The 13,192-nt window shown below is 36.4% G+C and overlaps 2 protein-coding genes across 2 annotated transcripts; both read right to left on the bottom strand.

The window, feature by feature from the left end:
• Positions 1-3,266: 3,266 nt before the first annotated feature.
• Positions 3,267-5,326, bottom strand: LOC110931066 (probable polyamine aminopropyl transferase). Its single transcript, XM_022174462.2, has 8 exons — positions 4,991-5,326; positions 4,823-4,878; positions 4,666-4,725; positions 4,507-4,584; positions 4,295-4,424; positions 4,143-4,195; positions 3,915-4,070; positions 3,267-3,666 (listed from the first exon to the last, which is right to left on the bottom strand). The coding sequence occupies exons 1-8, from the start codon at positions 5,250-5,252 to the stop codon at positions 3,484-3,486; spliced, it is 978 nt and encodes a 325-aa protein (XP_022030154.1). The 5' UTR covers positions 5,253-5,326; the 3' UTR covers positions 3,267-3,483.
• Positions 5,327-6,161: 835 nt separating this feature from the next.
• Positions 6,162-9,725, bottom strand: LOC110931067 (protein THYLAKOID ASSEMBLY 8, chloroplastic). Its single transcript, XM_022174463.2, has 3 exons — positions 9,539-9,725; positions 8,192-8,544; positions 6,162-6,650 (listed from the first exon to the last, which is right to left on the bottom strand). The coding sequence occupies exons 1-3, from the start codon at positions 9,687-9,689 to the stop codon at positions 6,249-6,251; spliced, it is 906 nt and encodes a 301-aa protein (XP_022030155.1). The 5' UTR covers positions 9,690-9,725; the 3' UTR covers positions 6,162-6,248.
• Between the last annotated feature and the right edge of the window lie 3,467 nt (positions 9,726-13,192).

The following is a 13,192-nucleotide window of genomic DNA, read 5'->3' as shown; positions in this document are numbered from 1 at the left end:
GCCAGCCACGGGTTGGTTTACCTGGCGTGAAGTGGCTTCCACACCATTTCTTAAAGCCCACTCTATATATTCTAAGTTTAGAGCATTCATCGCATGCTACGATCTCTCCGGTCGTAGAGCATGTGCCTTTGGTTACCAAAATAGTTTGATATTTTTTGTCACGTCCATGTCATTTTAAAGACCACACCCTTCATTAATTGCTATTTCAACCAATGCTCATACAAACTCACTCTCTATTATCCAAAACAACCAATCTCTCTCTTTCTCCTTAGCACATGACCAGAACAAAGGAGTGCATGCCCAAATTGTATTTTAACATGTTGGGGTGGGGGGGGGGGGTGGCTTTGTGGTTGTTCCAACCATGCGCCACTACGTCCGGTCTTATAATTTAACTAAAAATCATAGTTTTTTTTTTCAAAATTTAGAAAACATCTCAAATCTCATTTGGTCATTCCCAACCTATATCTTTATATTCCTTTATTATTATTTTTTCTCCTTGTTTCAATTACAATCTTAACTGTCAAGAGTATTCACATTGAATTCATTATCTCTATTTCTATATTTACACTAAAAAGCATTAATTTTTCTTTGTCCTTTCAATTAAATAATATTTTTATACCTTTATCATTACATTTTCTCTCTCCCCAACTCACAACCACATTCAACAATATTTAAAAAATTATAAGGATGAACATGAACATGTTTCCTGTATATTTACATATTAATAATAACATTTTCTCTCTCCTCCACTCATAACCATTCCTTATAATATAAGTAAGACACTCACAAATATTTAGAGAAACCATTGTGAATGCTCACTATTTTGTCTTATAACTTTTTCTTTAAAAAAATTAATACATTTTAATTAAAGTTTGACTAACTAATTAATATTTTCGAGTATCAGGTTAACCCAACAAGGAGGGAAACGACACCAATAAAGAAATACAGGCAATCTAAAGTAGACTTGTAACAAACAAAACAAAGTATAGATCAACATAATATGCAAGGATTGTTCAACAGTTCCGTTTGTGGGTTGATCGGGTTTCAATAACCCGGGTTGTTCGGTTTGACATTTTTATCATATAATTTAAAAAAAAAAATTAACGTGTGAAAAAGTTATGCTCATTATAAAATCGTGGGAGAAGTTGCATGTGCTACTATGGTGCTAGTTAAGATTTTGCTTTGAAGAATTGTATCATAAGTCCTAAAACTTTTATTACTTTTAAAATATATGTAACCATTAATTTAAGTTTATAAATGTTAAACATATCAATTGATGTTGTTGTACATCATGAATGCATGTATGGTTACAGTCAAGATGTAAATGTGAAGGGATACTTCCTTTGGTCATTCCTGGATAGTTTCGAGTGGTCTTCTGGATACAGTCTTAGATTCGGTATGATCTATGTTGATTATGCGAAAGATCTACCAAGGTACGCAAAAAAACGGCGCTATGGTATAAAAAGTTTCTTGGTGATCAAGAAGATACTAAAAAGGAGCATCACCCAAACAAATCAAAAAAAGGCAGACACTCAAAAGGCAAGAACTTGAATTAATAAGATATATGTACAATGGTCCATGTTATTTTGTGATTTTCGAATTCTGGGTAGCTTCTTTAAATAAAGACTGAACCACAATAATTCGTAATCGTATCAACTTTTCTATGTGACGATCCCTTACTGGTTGGATTCGCCTCATCTTTTAATCATTTTTTTGATAAACTAAAATTCCTGTACAATGATAATATTTCAACTCTACATAGAGCTATAACTTAACATACATAGCGCTATAACTTAATATCCTTTTGCAAGTAAAACAGTCTCTCAACCTGAAACAACAAGCTTAAAATTAAATTAATGTATCAGACGTCGTCACTGCCATTCTTTAGCATGCCGAATATGCAGAGTGGACACATGGTGTTGATGATGAGCCACTTATCAATGCAGGCAGCTCACTTCCATCCATCATTGTAACTTGTAAGCACAAATGCAAATGCTTCATTTCTGTACACATACTTCACTTTATAAAAATCAGAATTTCTTATTCATATCCAACATTAAGACTGAGAAACAGCGTAACAGTTGGGAAAAGAAATCAACCAACCAGTACAAGTGAGAATTGAAAATTTGGGCAGCAGCAGAATCCACCAATCCACACCATATAAAAGAAAACATACTCTAGTATTTTTTATAAATGTTTTAATATATTATATAATTATTAATTAACTAGTTAATTAAACTAATTTATAAACTTAAACAATTAATCTATTAAAAAAATGTTTGGAGAATTAAAAATAAATTATTAGTAACCATTGTACCTTGTGATGTAAAATTGAATAGGGATGGAAGGGGATTGCCATTTGGTAAGGTTGTGTTTGGCTCCCTTCCCTTAAATCATCAAAGAATGGGTAAGAACAAGCCTCCAACTGAAAAACAAAACAATCATCAAGTTCCTTGTTAATTTTGTGTTTATAAAAAGGTTTAAAATGTAAAAGAAAAAAAAAAGAGAAACAGTTAATGAGATTCATCATTCACACTTACAGAGCTACATCAGAGCTTTGGTGAGTGCTGGAGCAGGCAGGAGACAAATCAACTGCTTCAGGTGGCATTTGCTTCTGAAAAATTTGAACAAGAAGGTATAAGAATAAACTTAAATACATGATATCATTTGTGAAAATGAAATAAGATATACTGAAATCTTGTATTCTAAAATTTACACTATAAAAATTTTAAGTATAATATAGTGTTGTCTTCCAATAATCATATTTCATAGTGGTATGTCTTTAACTAATAGTTTTGACCTAAAGCAATAACCCAGTTTTGGTTGGAATCCATAAATTAAATAACCGCGAGGACAAATAACTAATTACTAGTACAACAAAAATGTTCTCCAATGCGATAACTTGAATTCTGTATGCCGAGGATTCGTACACATGATTTCCTCTCGGGTGTTACCAAAGTCTACTTACGATATATACAATACAAGGATGTCCAACTGTGCGTTTGAAAAGAAAAACAACAAAATATGACTTTCAAACTGCAAAAATTGTAAAAGGGCATACCTTGATAATCTCTACTAGCTTTCACCATGAAAAAGAGGCTGCAAATGTTCGAAACGCATAGAGCTCAGCAGGAGCTCATAAAATTTCAATTCCAATCTAATGTTCTTAGCACAAAAAAATGTGATGGCCCAAACCAGTTTAGTTTTACAACAATTTTGGTCATTTGACCTCAAATAAATTGATCCCTTAGGGTATGTTCCTTATCTACAAAATTGTTGCATCATTATTGCAAGATTATGCCAACATATTACAGTTTTTATATATGTCCAATTCAGCAAAAGTTACAATACAAAAGAAAATGACCTCAATACCCAGACCCAAAAATAAGCCTACCATACCTAGAAATCTAGAATTACAACATGATTCACATGAGCCATCAAATTGACCCAACCCAACCCCCTAATACTCTTACAGTAAGAACCTCACACATTAGTATTAACATCAACAGAATCCGCCGAAGGGAGAGCATCACAACAGGCCCATTGCACAACACCTGAGCCTAATCTATCAGGGAGAGCAGCAGCCCACTGAGTCAAGTCTGGCAGAGGTCCTGTGAGGGCAAGATAATTTTCACCCTCACTTTTTGGCATCTTTTTCCAATTCACCTGCCAGATTGAAAAATCAAAGCATCACTTAGTAACAGTTGTTTTTTTCATGTGCAAGTGAAGTAGTTATTTCCAAGCTTGTTTGTGGATAGGAACAAAAATGCATATTCTGTGTTCTTGAAATCATTGTAAGTTAATGTTTTCACTAGGTTATAGCAGCAGATTTTCTTTTGCATAACTCAATATTGTGGTTACAGTAACCTTTTTTTTCCGAATCGTGCAATAATAACATAAACGAAGATACCCACTTGACCAGGAAACGCTTGGCACAAAGTCTTCAATGTGGAATTTTGGTCCCAAACGCTATCACCACATGATCCAGCAACACTAGTGGTGCCACCACAATTCACCATGATCCGACCATTTGGCATCAACTTATCATTTATATCTAACCAGGTTTGCACCTGCCCACAAGAGAAAAGTAAATTAATTGAATAAAACGGAGAGGTGCAAAATCCATTGGCTATGAATAATACCTCTTGCAACTGGGACAAAACCTCTCCACCAGAAAACAAATCAATAACAATACCTGAAACAGTATCAAATTAAACTACAACATAATAGAAAGCTATTTTTTTTTTTTTTTTGCTAAAAAAAGGGTATATGATATTGACAAGAATGAGTTTACCAGCATATCCTCCGGAAACAGCAGTTGCTGCAGAAAGCGCATCACCTATATGAACAGTAAGAAGGCCTCCGCCTTGGGTATGCTTCTCGAGATGAGCCAAGCCAAGGTGTTCTCTTGCTCTATCAATCAACTGAAGAAGTATATCATTAAAATTATTATTATATTCAATAATATTATTTACTGAGAAAGAAAACAGTAGATTCCTTGATTACAATTTCATCAATCTCCCATCCATGTAGCTGCAGTGAAGGCCACAAGGTAAGCATCAAATGTGCAGCTGTTCCTCCACCCTGAATTCAGTTGAGGTTTATAATCTGAAGAAGTATATGGATACATAGATAGATAGATAAGAGGAGAAGTAAAAGGGTTACCAAGCCAAAAATAGCAATTGGACCTGGAGGAACTATAGGTGGTAAGCTGGCAAATTCATCCTGTGGAGTGGAATAGCATAGCATAGCTAGCGTTGATGAAATAAAGAAAAAGGAATCCAAGTAAAGATATGGATGTGATAGATAGATAGATACACACCCAATAGGAACCGGTCCATGCGTCGTCCCCCTTGATATAGATGCTGTGAATGTTGTCTATAGAATTGAATTGAAAGAAACAAATGTTAAAGCCAGCCAATATGAAAGAATTCAATGTTAAAAAAGCCAGCCAGCCAGCCAATATGAAAGAAAGAAAGAGCATAGTTACTGGTAGGGTCAAGAAGGAGCATGCGTGATTGAGGAGAGTCGAGGATGAGGATGTCGTTGTAAGAGGTGTTGATGGCACTCACCACCTGATAATCGACTTTTTCTTCAGAGGAGCAGCACAACAAGAAGAAGGGCTTCTTCTTCTTGTCTACTTTTTTCCTAATAAAGAGAGGGGGTTGTGAAGAAGAAGAAAAAGGCAGCTGACGACGCAAACCTTGAGTGGGGGAAGAAATTACCGGAAACGATATGATGCTACTCATCATTCTATTTCTCAATGATGATGATGCTTCGCTTGCTGTAAGGATAGATGATAACAAACAGACTATCCCGAGTCCTCCCTCCCTGCCCACTGCTTCTTATTTCACGACCGGACCGGCCGCTTCTGGCGGTCAAAAGTTGGACCGGGTTTTATCTATTCAAGAGGCTCATTTGCATATTGAAAACCAAATCCACCTGAAGAACCAAAGAATCGAACCTAGGCCGGAGCCTGTAATCGAGGGTTTGGATCTTATACAAGAGCTGGGGAATCGTCCTGCAAAACAGAAAACCGTTAGGCTCGCCTTATAGATGGGAGGGCCCCTCTGCGACCACCCTCCAGCGTGAGGATAAGTATTGGTAGAGAGAGAAAGTAGAGAGAGAAAATAAGGATGAAGGTTCAGAAAATCGTACTTGGCGTTGTACTTGATGGGGTATTTATAATGGTCAACTGAGATGACATCATTCGTCCAGACGCACTTGAATGGAGGTTCGTCCTCGGAGATACGGGGGAACGGACATCTTGAGAACGTCCGTTCTGGTATAGTCCGGTCCGTCCTAAAGAATCATGTCCGGCCTCGGATATGTATCTTCACCACCCAACATGTGTCGATCAACACGTCGTTTTTTTCATCTGTGCCCAATTAATTAAAACAAGCACATGTCACAGTTGCCGATTAGCAGGCTTAAATTTGATGGCACTAGATAAGACCCCGATGTAACCACCTTTGCCTATGTCCATCGCTTGCTTGTGACATTAAACACTTGCTAGGAACTTGACTAATTTCGGGTATTCGCTGTTGAGACTGATTTGGGCTGTTTGTATTGAGGCCCATCTGGGTTTATGTTGGGCTGAAACTGGGCCAGAATGTTGTCTATTCTGTGGGCTGATTGTTATTGTAATGTGACCCATGGTATCATTTCATATGTATTTAGTTTAGTCCAACTGAAATAAATTAAAAATGAATTTACAAAATACAGCATAACATGCTATTATTCTATCACTAACAGGCTGTCACCTCTTCTTGCTCGTTTACAAACTCAATCGAATCACCATAATATCTAAAAGCTTCTTTCCTAATACTTTCTGAAAGGCCGGTTTCTCCTTTCGAGTCTAACTGCGCAACTAATAACTTAAAAGTTGACCTATCGGGCTCACAATCTACCTCTTTCATCAACTCAAAGCAATCCATGGCAGCTTCAATGAGGTTGTAACTCATCAAAGATTCCAATAACAAATTGAACCCTTCTGTCTTAGCCTCTAATCTACCTTTCTCTGCTTTCATTTCATGAACAATGATATTAATGTTGTCATGCAACCCGCTCCTTGCTAAAGCCGAGATTATTTCGCCGTATAATGATACGCTGGGTTTATACCAATGTTCCTTTTGAATCTCCACAAATACCTACATCAAGAATAGTGATATATTTATACTAGATCAGGAAGCCATTGTTTCAACTTAAGCTTGAATATAAAGAACTGTAAGTATATTATATATAAGTTCGTGTTCAGTACAACAACAGAGTTTTAACTTTTAAGGGACCGTGAAACCTGCATAAGCATTACGTATATATGTATATAAACACACACACACATATATGTATATGTAGGGTGAGGTTCCTGTAAAAAGAACATTTTTTCGTAAGAAGCGTGAGAAGGCATAAGAATTGACATGTGTGTATCATGTTTTGGCCTTAGGCATGATATTCTGGGTTGTTTTGGCAAGAAAAACACCAAACATAACAATTTAAAACACAATGTAATGTATTATAGGCATGAATTTAAAACACAACTTAAAACACCCTACTTAACGTTTTTGGCATGGTGTTTTAAGTTTCAAGCCTAGAATTCATTGCATTGTGTCTTAAATTGGTATGTCTGGTGTTTTTCTTGCCAAAACATCATGCCTATGTCCAAAACATGATTTCTACATGTCAATTCTTATGCCTTCTCACACTTCTTACGAAAAATGTCCTTTTTACAGGAACCTAAACATGTATATGTATATGTATAAAGTAAGGTTGTTGTACAAATGGGTCTTAACAAGCTAACATGCGAAGCGAATGAGAGATTTTTTTAAAAAAAAATTTCAATTCTTGTCAAGCACGTATTTTAGTCCCAGAATCTAAGAGTAAAAAAATCGTGTATTTACCCTAGTAGAGTGAGTAAATACACGATTTTTTTTTGTTTACACATAGTTGTCAATAGCGGCTATAGCGATCGCTATAGTGCACTATGTAGCGAATCGATGAAGTGTCGCTATTTGGGTTATAGCAACCAATAGCGTAAATAGCGACAGTTAACTTTTTTAAAAACTCCTTTTCAAAAAGTCATAAGTCAATAAGTCCTTTTCACAAAAAGTCCTTTTTAGGTAAAATAAGCTTAGCCAAACATGCCCTTAGATATAGCTATAAAATAGCTGGATTTATAGGTTTTTGTTAAATGTACATGTAAAATAGCATATATACCATGATATTTTGATATAATATACATATAAAAATTTTCAAAATTCTTTTTCTAGTGTATCACTATTTATAAAATAGCGGTCGCTTTATGTCGCTATTCGTCATATAGCATATAGAGCCCTTGACGCTATTTGTCCCTATTCACTATTAACAACTATGATTTTACATTTTGCAACTAAACATCATTCTTAAGTAGATGAAAATAAAAACTGAAAAAAAAAGAAAAATCTTCCTTCACTTCTCATGTTAAGACCCATTTGTATTTGATCTTTACACACTATATATGTATAGAAGCCAGACAAATTCATCTCAAATTTGGCTATTTGAACATAAAGAATCGTTATCAAAACCACTAACTTTTAAAAACGGTTGTTTTGAGTAACATGGGCAGAAAACCTTAATGAAGTTGAACAGTTTTCATAACAGCTATCCAACAACGATTCTTATAGTCCAGTTTTGGAAGTAGAGTCACCGAACTGACCATAAGGGCTAGCACACAATGGTCTTGTCGAAGGAGTTCACGAAGTATAGCCATCATATCAAACTTGAGTAATCTACTAAACTTAGAGTCGATGACTTGTTGTTGATTGTCTGCAGATGACTTATACGAGCGTTTGAGAGACTGTATCGTTTGGATGGCCTCGATGCTGAGATTCCTTCCTTTCTGCAACGGTTTCCTGTTCTTGCTTCGGTCTCTCATTGTGACTTGCATCTTTACTTTGTCTTTTTTCCCAACTTCAAGTGATGGAAATCCGGTTAAATTGAATGGCGTTCTTGTTTGCCTGTTGTACCCAAACCCACGACGATCACAGCTAATACTCCAGATTTCCATGCCTGTAAAATGGGTTACAGGGTTGGATTGACCAGCTAACAATATTTTGCCCAAATTCATTGATAACATACTAAATGTGATTATAAAAATGAAGTTTTACTAGTTATAGCTTCTTATAAACAGAAAAGGCTCAATAACTATTAACACATTAAGCAGGAGGCATATGATGTTACAATGAAGCAAACATGTAGATATGAACTACACATGTGGTATAATATATCATGAAAAGCAATTAACATAGAATTAAAAAGTTACACATTTAACACCAGAAGGTAGGTCTTATTTCTGTTGAAGCCAAAGCCACCAATTCCAAACCAAGTTATGATCCCAACACAAGGCAAATCAACAAGCAGAGAGAGAATGCGTCGGTTTTGGTGCACAGAACAACACAAATGGGTTGGGTTGGGTTACGGGTTAGGTCAAATAAATACCTATATTTTTCTAACACAGAAACTATAAAATGCATTGTGTAGTAACATTTGCTACATAATAAAAAAGGACAGAATTTCTAAGGCCATGTGTAGTCATAAAGCCCTTTTGTGGGCGTTATGCGACACGTGTCGTGCCACGTCACACAGGGGCTTTATGGGGCGTTATGTCACTAGAGCCCGTAGTCATAAAGCCCCTACCTCATCATAACCAAAGTGTAAAATGCAGGGACCAAAGTGTAAAATGCAGGGACCAAAGTGTTTTAATGAAGGGACCAAAGTGTAAAATGCAGGGACCAAAGTGGAAAATGGAAACAATCAAAACGCCGTGAAAAAACTCGCGCCCTCCCCCCATTTTCATTTATAGCGCCCTCATAAAGCCCCCGTAATGGTGTTCAAGGGCCTTATAGGGCTTTATGAGGTGAGATGGCGCCCCACTACACAAGACCTAATAAGCATCACTGTTGAATTATTGAATACTCAAGTCTGTCCCCTACAAACACAGTTCTTAATGGATGAAAACAACACAATTTCATAACCTAATTGGAACAAGAAACGACAAACTTACGGACTGTGAGAAGAAGAAGAAGAAAAGGGGCTTTTGATCTTTCAGTTGGACGATTCGTAGGTGAAACAGGAGACCTGCGAGAATCGTTGGAATGGTTAGTTAGTTCTACTGCGAGCGATTTGGTGGGTGTTTGGCATTCCTTATTTCCCATCAACTTCTACTTATTGACTTACTAAAAGTCCTTTTTTTCAAAAATAGTGTTTGGCAATGACAAAAGGACTTCTAAAATAACTTTTTGATAACTGATATGAGCTTGAAACTATTAGGCTCCTTCCTGATCAAGTGGGCCGACGCCAAGCGTTGTGTAGGACGGTCTTATAAGCCCAAAAACTACGAGCAATTAATTGTTCAATGAGATAACATAACAATTACACAAGTACTAGGGTAGGGCTGTAAACGAACCGAACGAACACGAACAAGGTCTTGTTCGTGTTCGTTCGTTAAGAAAATAAATGTGTTCACGAACGGTTCATGAACACTTACCAAACGAGATTTTATGTTCGTGTTCGTTCATTAAGGAAATGAGCGTGTTCGCGAACGGTTCACGAATAACGCGATGAATGATAAAGATAGATGGCCCAGAGAGTAGCACTCGAACTTGAATCCCTTATTGTGGAACGGAGGCCGATTGTATTCGTGGATGTAAATAATGAGAAATGAAAGGGAAATGATGCATAAACAAGGCGAAAGTGGGTTTCCTAGTTTAATTGTTAGGGAAATAAAATAAATAAAAGTTTAATAATATAAAATGTACAAATAAAATATAAGAAAGTACAAAGACCTTCAATTAAAACACAAACATACGAACATAAATGAACGCAAATCAACGAATGTTCATGAACACGTTCATGAACACCTTACCGAACGTTCACGAACACAATCGAACGAACGAGACCCCTGTTCATGTTCGTTCATTTAACTAATCGAACAAAATTTCTTGTTCATGTTCGTTCGTTTATTAAACGAATGAACATAAACGAACTTCCCGCCGAACGGTTCACGAACTGTTCACTGAACGTTCGGTTCGTTTACAGCCCTAACAAGTACCTTGGCTTAGGGGCTGTTTGGTAGCATCTTAATAACTATTCAGATGCTACCTCTTAATGGTTTAAAACCTCTGAATGAATAAGAGGTAACCTCAAGTCTGAATGGTTAAGAGGTAACCTCTAAATGGTAAATCATCACATGTCACATTCTTCTACCTTCTCATTGGTAAAATTCTTAATGGTTCCATTAAGAGGTAGCCTCTTAATAACTATTCAGAAGCTACCAAACAGCCCCTTAATCGATTGGCGAAAGGAGATGAAACACAAGTAAGGAAGGAGGAAGTAATTATTTACCCCTTCTATTTAATCATATCTTCGCACTATTTACCCATTTTTCATTCTAAAAAAAGTTCACTTTTCCCGAAACTAAAAGAGAGAAACCAAACTTATTATAATTCCTTCTTACATCCATGAATTTTTAAAAATTATGTATCATTCCTAACAGATTATTATAGGCATCCATTAGAATATCTTATGAATGCTAGGGATGGCAATGGCCGAATCTGAGATGAGTTTTGGTAAATGTATACCAGAAACTGTAATAATAATGGATGTAGACATGTTCCTGATTGATCGGGTTCTCATGGTGTACGGTTATGATGGCTAATATGATTTTGATAGATCATGGTTTTGTAGAGAGAGATGGACTATGTATGAGTGATGTTATGGTGGTGATTGTATCAACCTTAAACCCTCTCTAATAACCTCTATTGATACACCTAAGGGGAAACCCTATCATTCTACTAAGAGTAGATCGGCCATCGAATATTTAACAATTATATGGGTAATCAAGTATCACTATATAAGATAAATGACAATAATCACCACATTTAATATATTTATAAAATATATTATTACATCAACTCACATATCTGATTATAAACCGTGTCTCATACTCGTTATTCGTTACTCATAATATCTTAAAAGCAACCACTACACCCACGTTGGGGGACCCGGGGCGCCCGATTATGCACTAGTGGGTAACCCCTACCCGCTACCACACACCACTGCCGATGGTGCAGGTAGGGGGCAAGTATGGGTTGGGTTAACTTCTTAACTGATCGATCTTGTTGTTGGCTGTTATAATTGAAGGCATTTAACCGTTGAACGGTCATTTGCATATTGCGTTTTAAATTTACCCCAATATAAATACATACACATCTCAAACCATTTTCGTAAAAAATACTCAACCATACGTACACTCTCAAATATTCACACAAAATGGCAAGACGCTCGTGTGGAACGTAGATGCACGTGATCGATAACCTGCAAGAAAGTGTTCAATTTCGTGTAGCCATATTTGAAGAATTTCGCCAACATGTAGGTGAAACCAATCGCACTTCAGATCAAGCTCACTCAAAGATTCATGTCATTTTCAAAGAGGTTTGCAAATTTCATCAAGTCTGCAACATTATGATGGCCAACAATCACGGGTTAACGGAGGCGCAAAGGTATGCCTAGGCCCGTTATATAGTTACTTCAAATCTTGGCGAATGCTAAGAAACCCTCCCCGTATGCCAGAACCACATGTGCATCTGGATGCCGCCTCCGACGGTTCTTCAAGCGTTGATGTTTAATTTATTTCTCTAGCTTGTTTAAGTTTTATTATTTAGTTTGTGACCATTTAATTATGTAGTTTATCCATGTTTAATTATCTACAATGTATGCTTTTTAATTTTATTATGCATTTTGATGTTTTTATTTAAGTTTATATAATTTTTAAATTTATATACGATATATTTAATTGTGTTAAAAAAAAGAGATTAACCCGGTCTAAGAGCACCTGTAGACTGTAGTGGGGCGCTATATGCCCAAAAAAGCCAAACATAGGGCCCAATGGCGCCCTCTATACCACGACGAGGAGCTTTATCGGACAAAAAAAAGATGGCAGGGACATCACATTCGCGGCGTTATGGAGGGGAGTTTCAATCCTTTGACCAATCAAAAAGTAGTTAATGTTTTTTTTTTTTTTAATGTGGGAGTAGCCCACTTGGTAGAGGCTCTTGCCTCTTAGTGAGAGGTCTTGGGTTCAATCCCAAGCAAGGAGTAGATTAGTATTTATTTGGTGTAATTTTGGAGTATGTAAGGTTTGCCATTCAAAAAAAAAAAGTTAATGTTTTTTTAATTAGTTAATAAAAATGAAAATTAATAATTAGATAATGATGGGTAGGGGCTTTATGACTACGGACTCTAGTGATATAACGCCCCATAAAGCCCCTGTGTGACGTGGCACGACACGTGTCGCATAACGCCCACAAAGGGGCTTTATGACTACATATGGCCTAAGTGACGCCATTAGGGGACCCGGGGAGCATACAGGTAGGCAAGCGGGTAACCTCTACCCGTTCCCAAACACCAAAGTATTAATACCTTAATTAATTAAGTTGTTTTTAATTGTTACATACTATTAGATACATCGTAAGATGGAGATTCATCAAGAAAATGCTAATATTTTAATGAATTCTATTAAACTTGTTATATCATCTTATTTATAAATCTATATATGATAAAAGAGAAATAGAATGAATAGTGCCAAACTGGTGTCTGGCACCTATTCAATGGACGAAAGTGTGGTGGAGAGGAGTTATTGGGCTCTTTTGGGGGTGAT

Source organism: Helianthus annuus, chromosome 3 (genome assembly GCF_002127325.2).
Source record: "Helianthus annuus cultivar XRQ/B chromosome 3, HanXRQr2.0-SUNRISE, whole genome shotgun sequence".
NCBI lineage: Eukaryota > Viridiplantae > Streptophyta > Magnoliopsida > Asterales > Asteraceae > Helianthus > Helianthus annuus.
The sequence above is the reverse complement of the archived record's forward strand: the minus strand, read 5'-3'. Positions and strand labels throughout refer to the sequence as shown.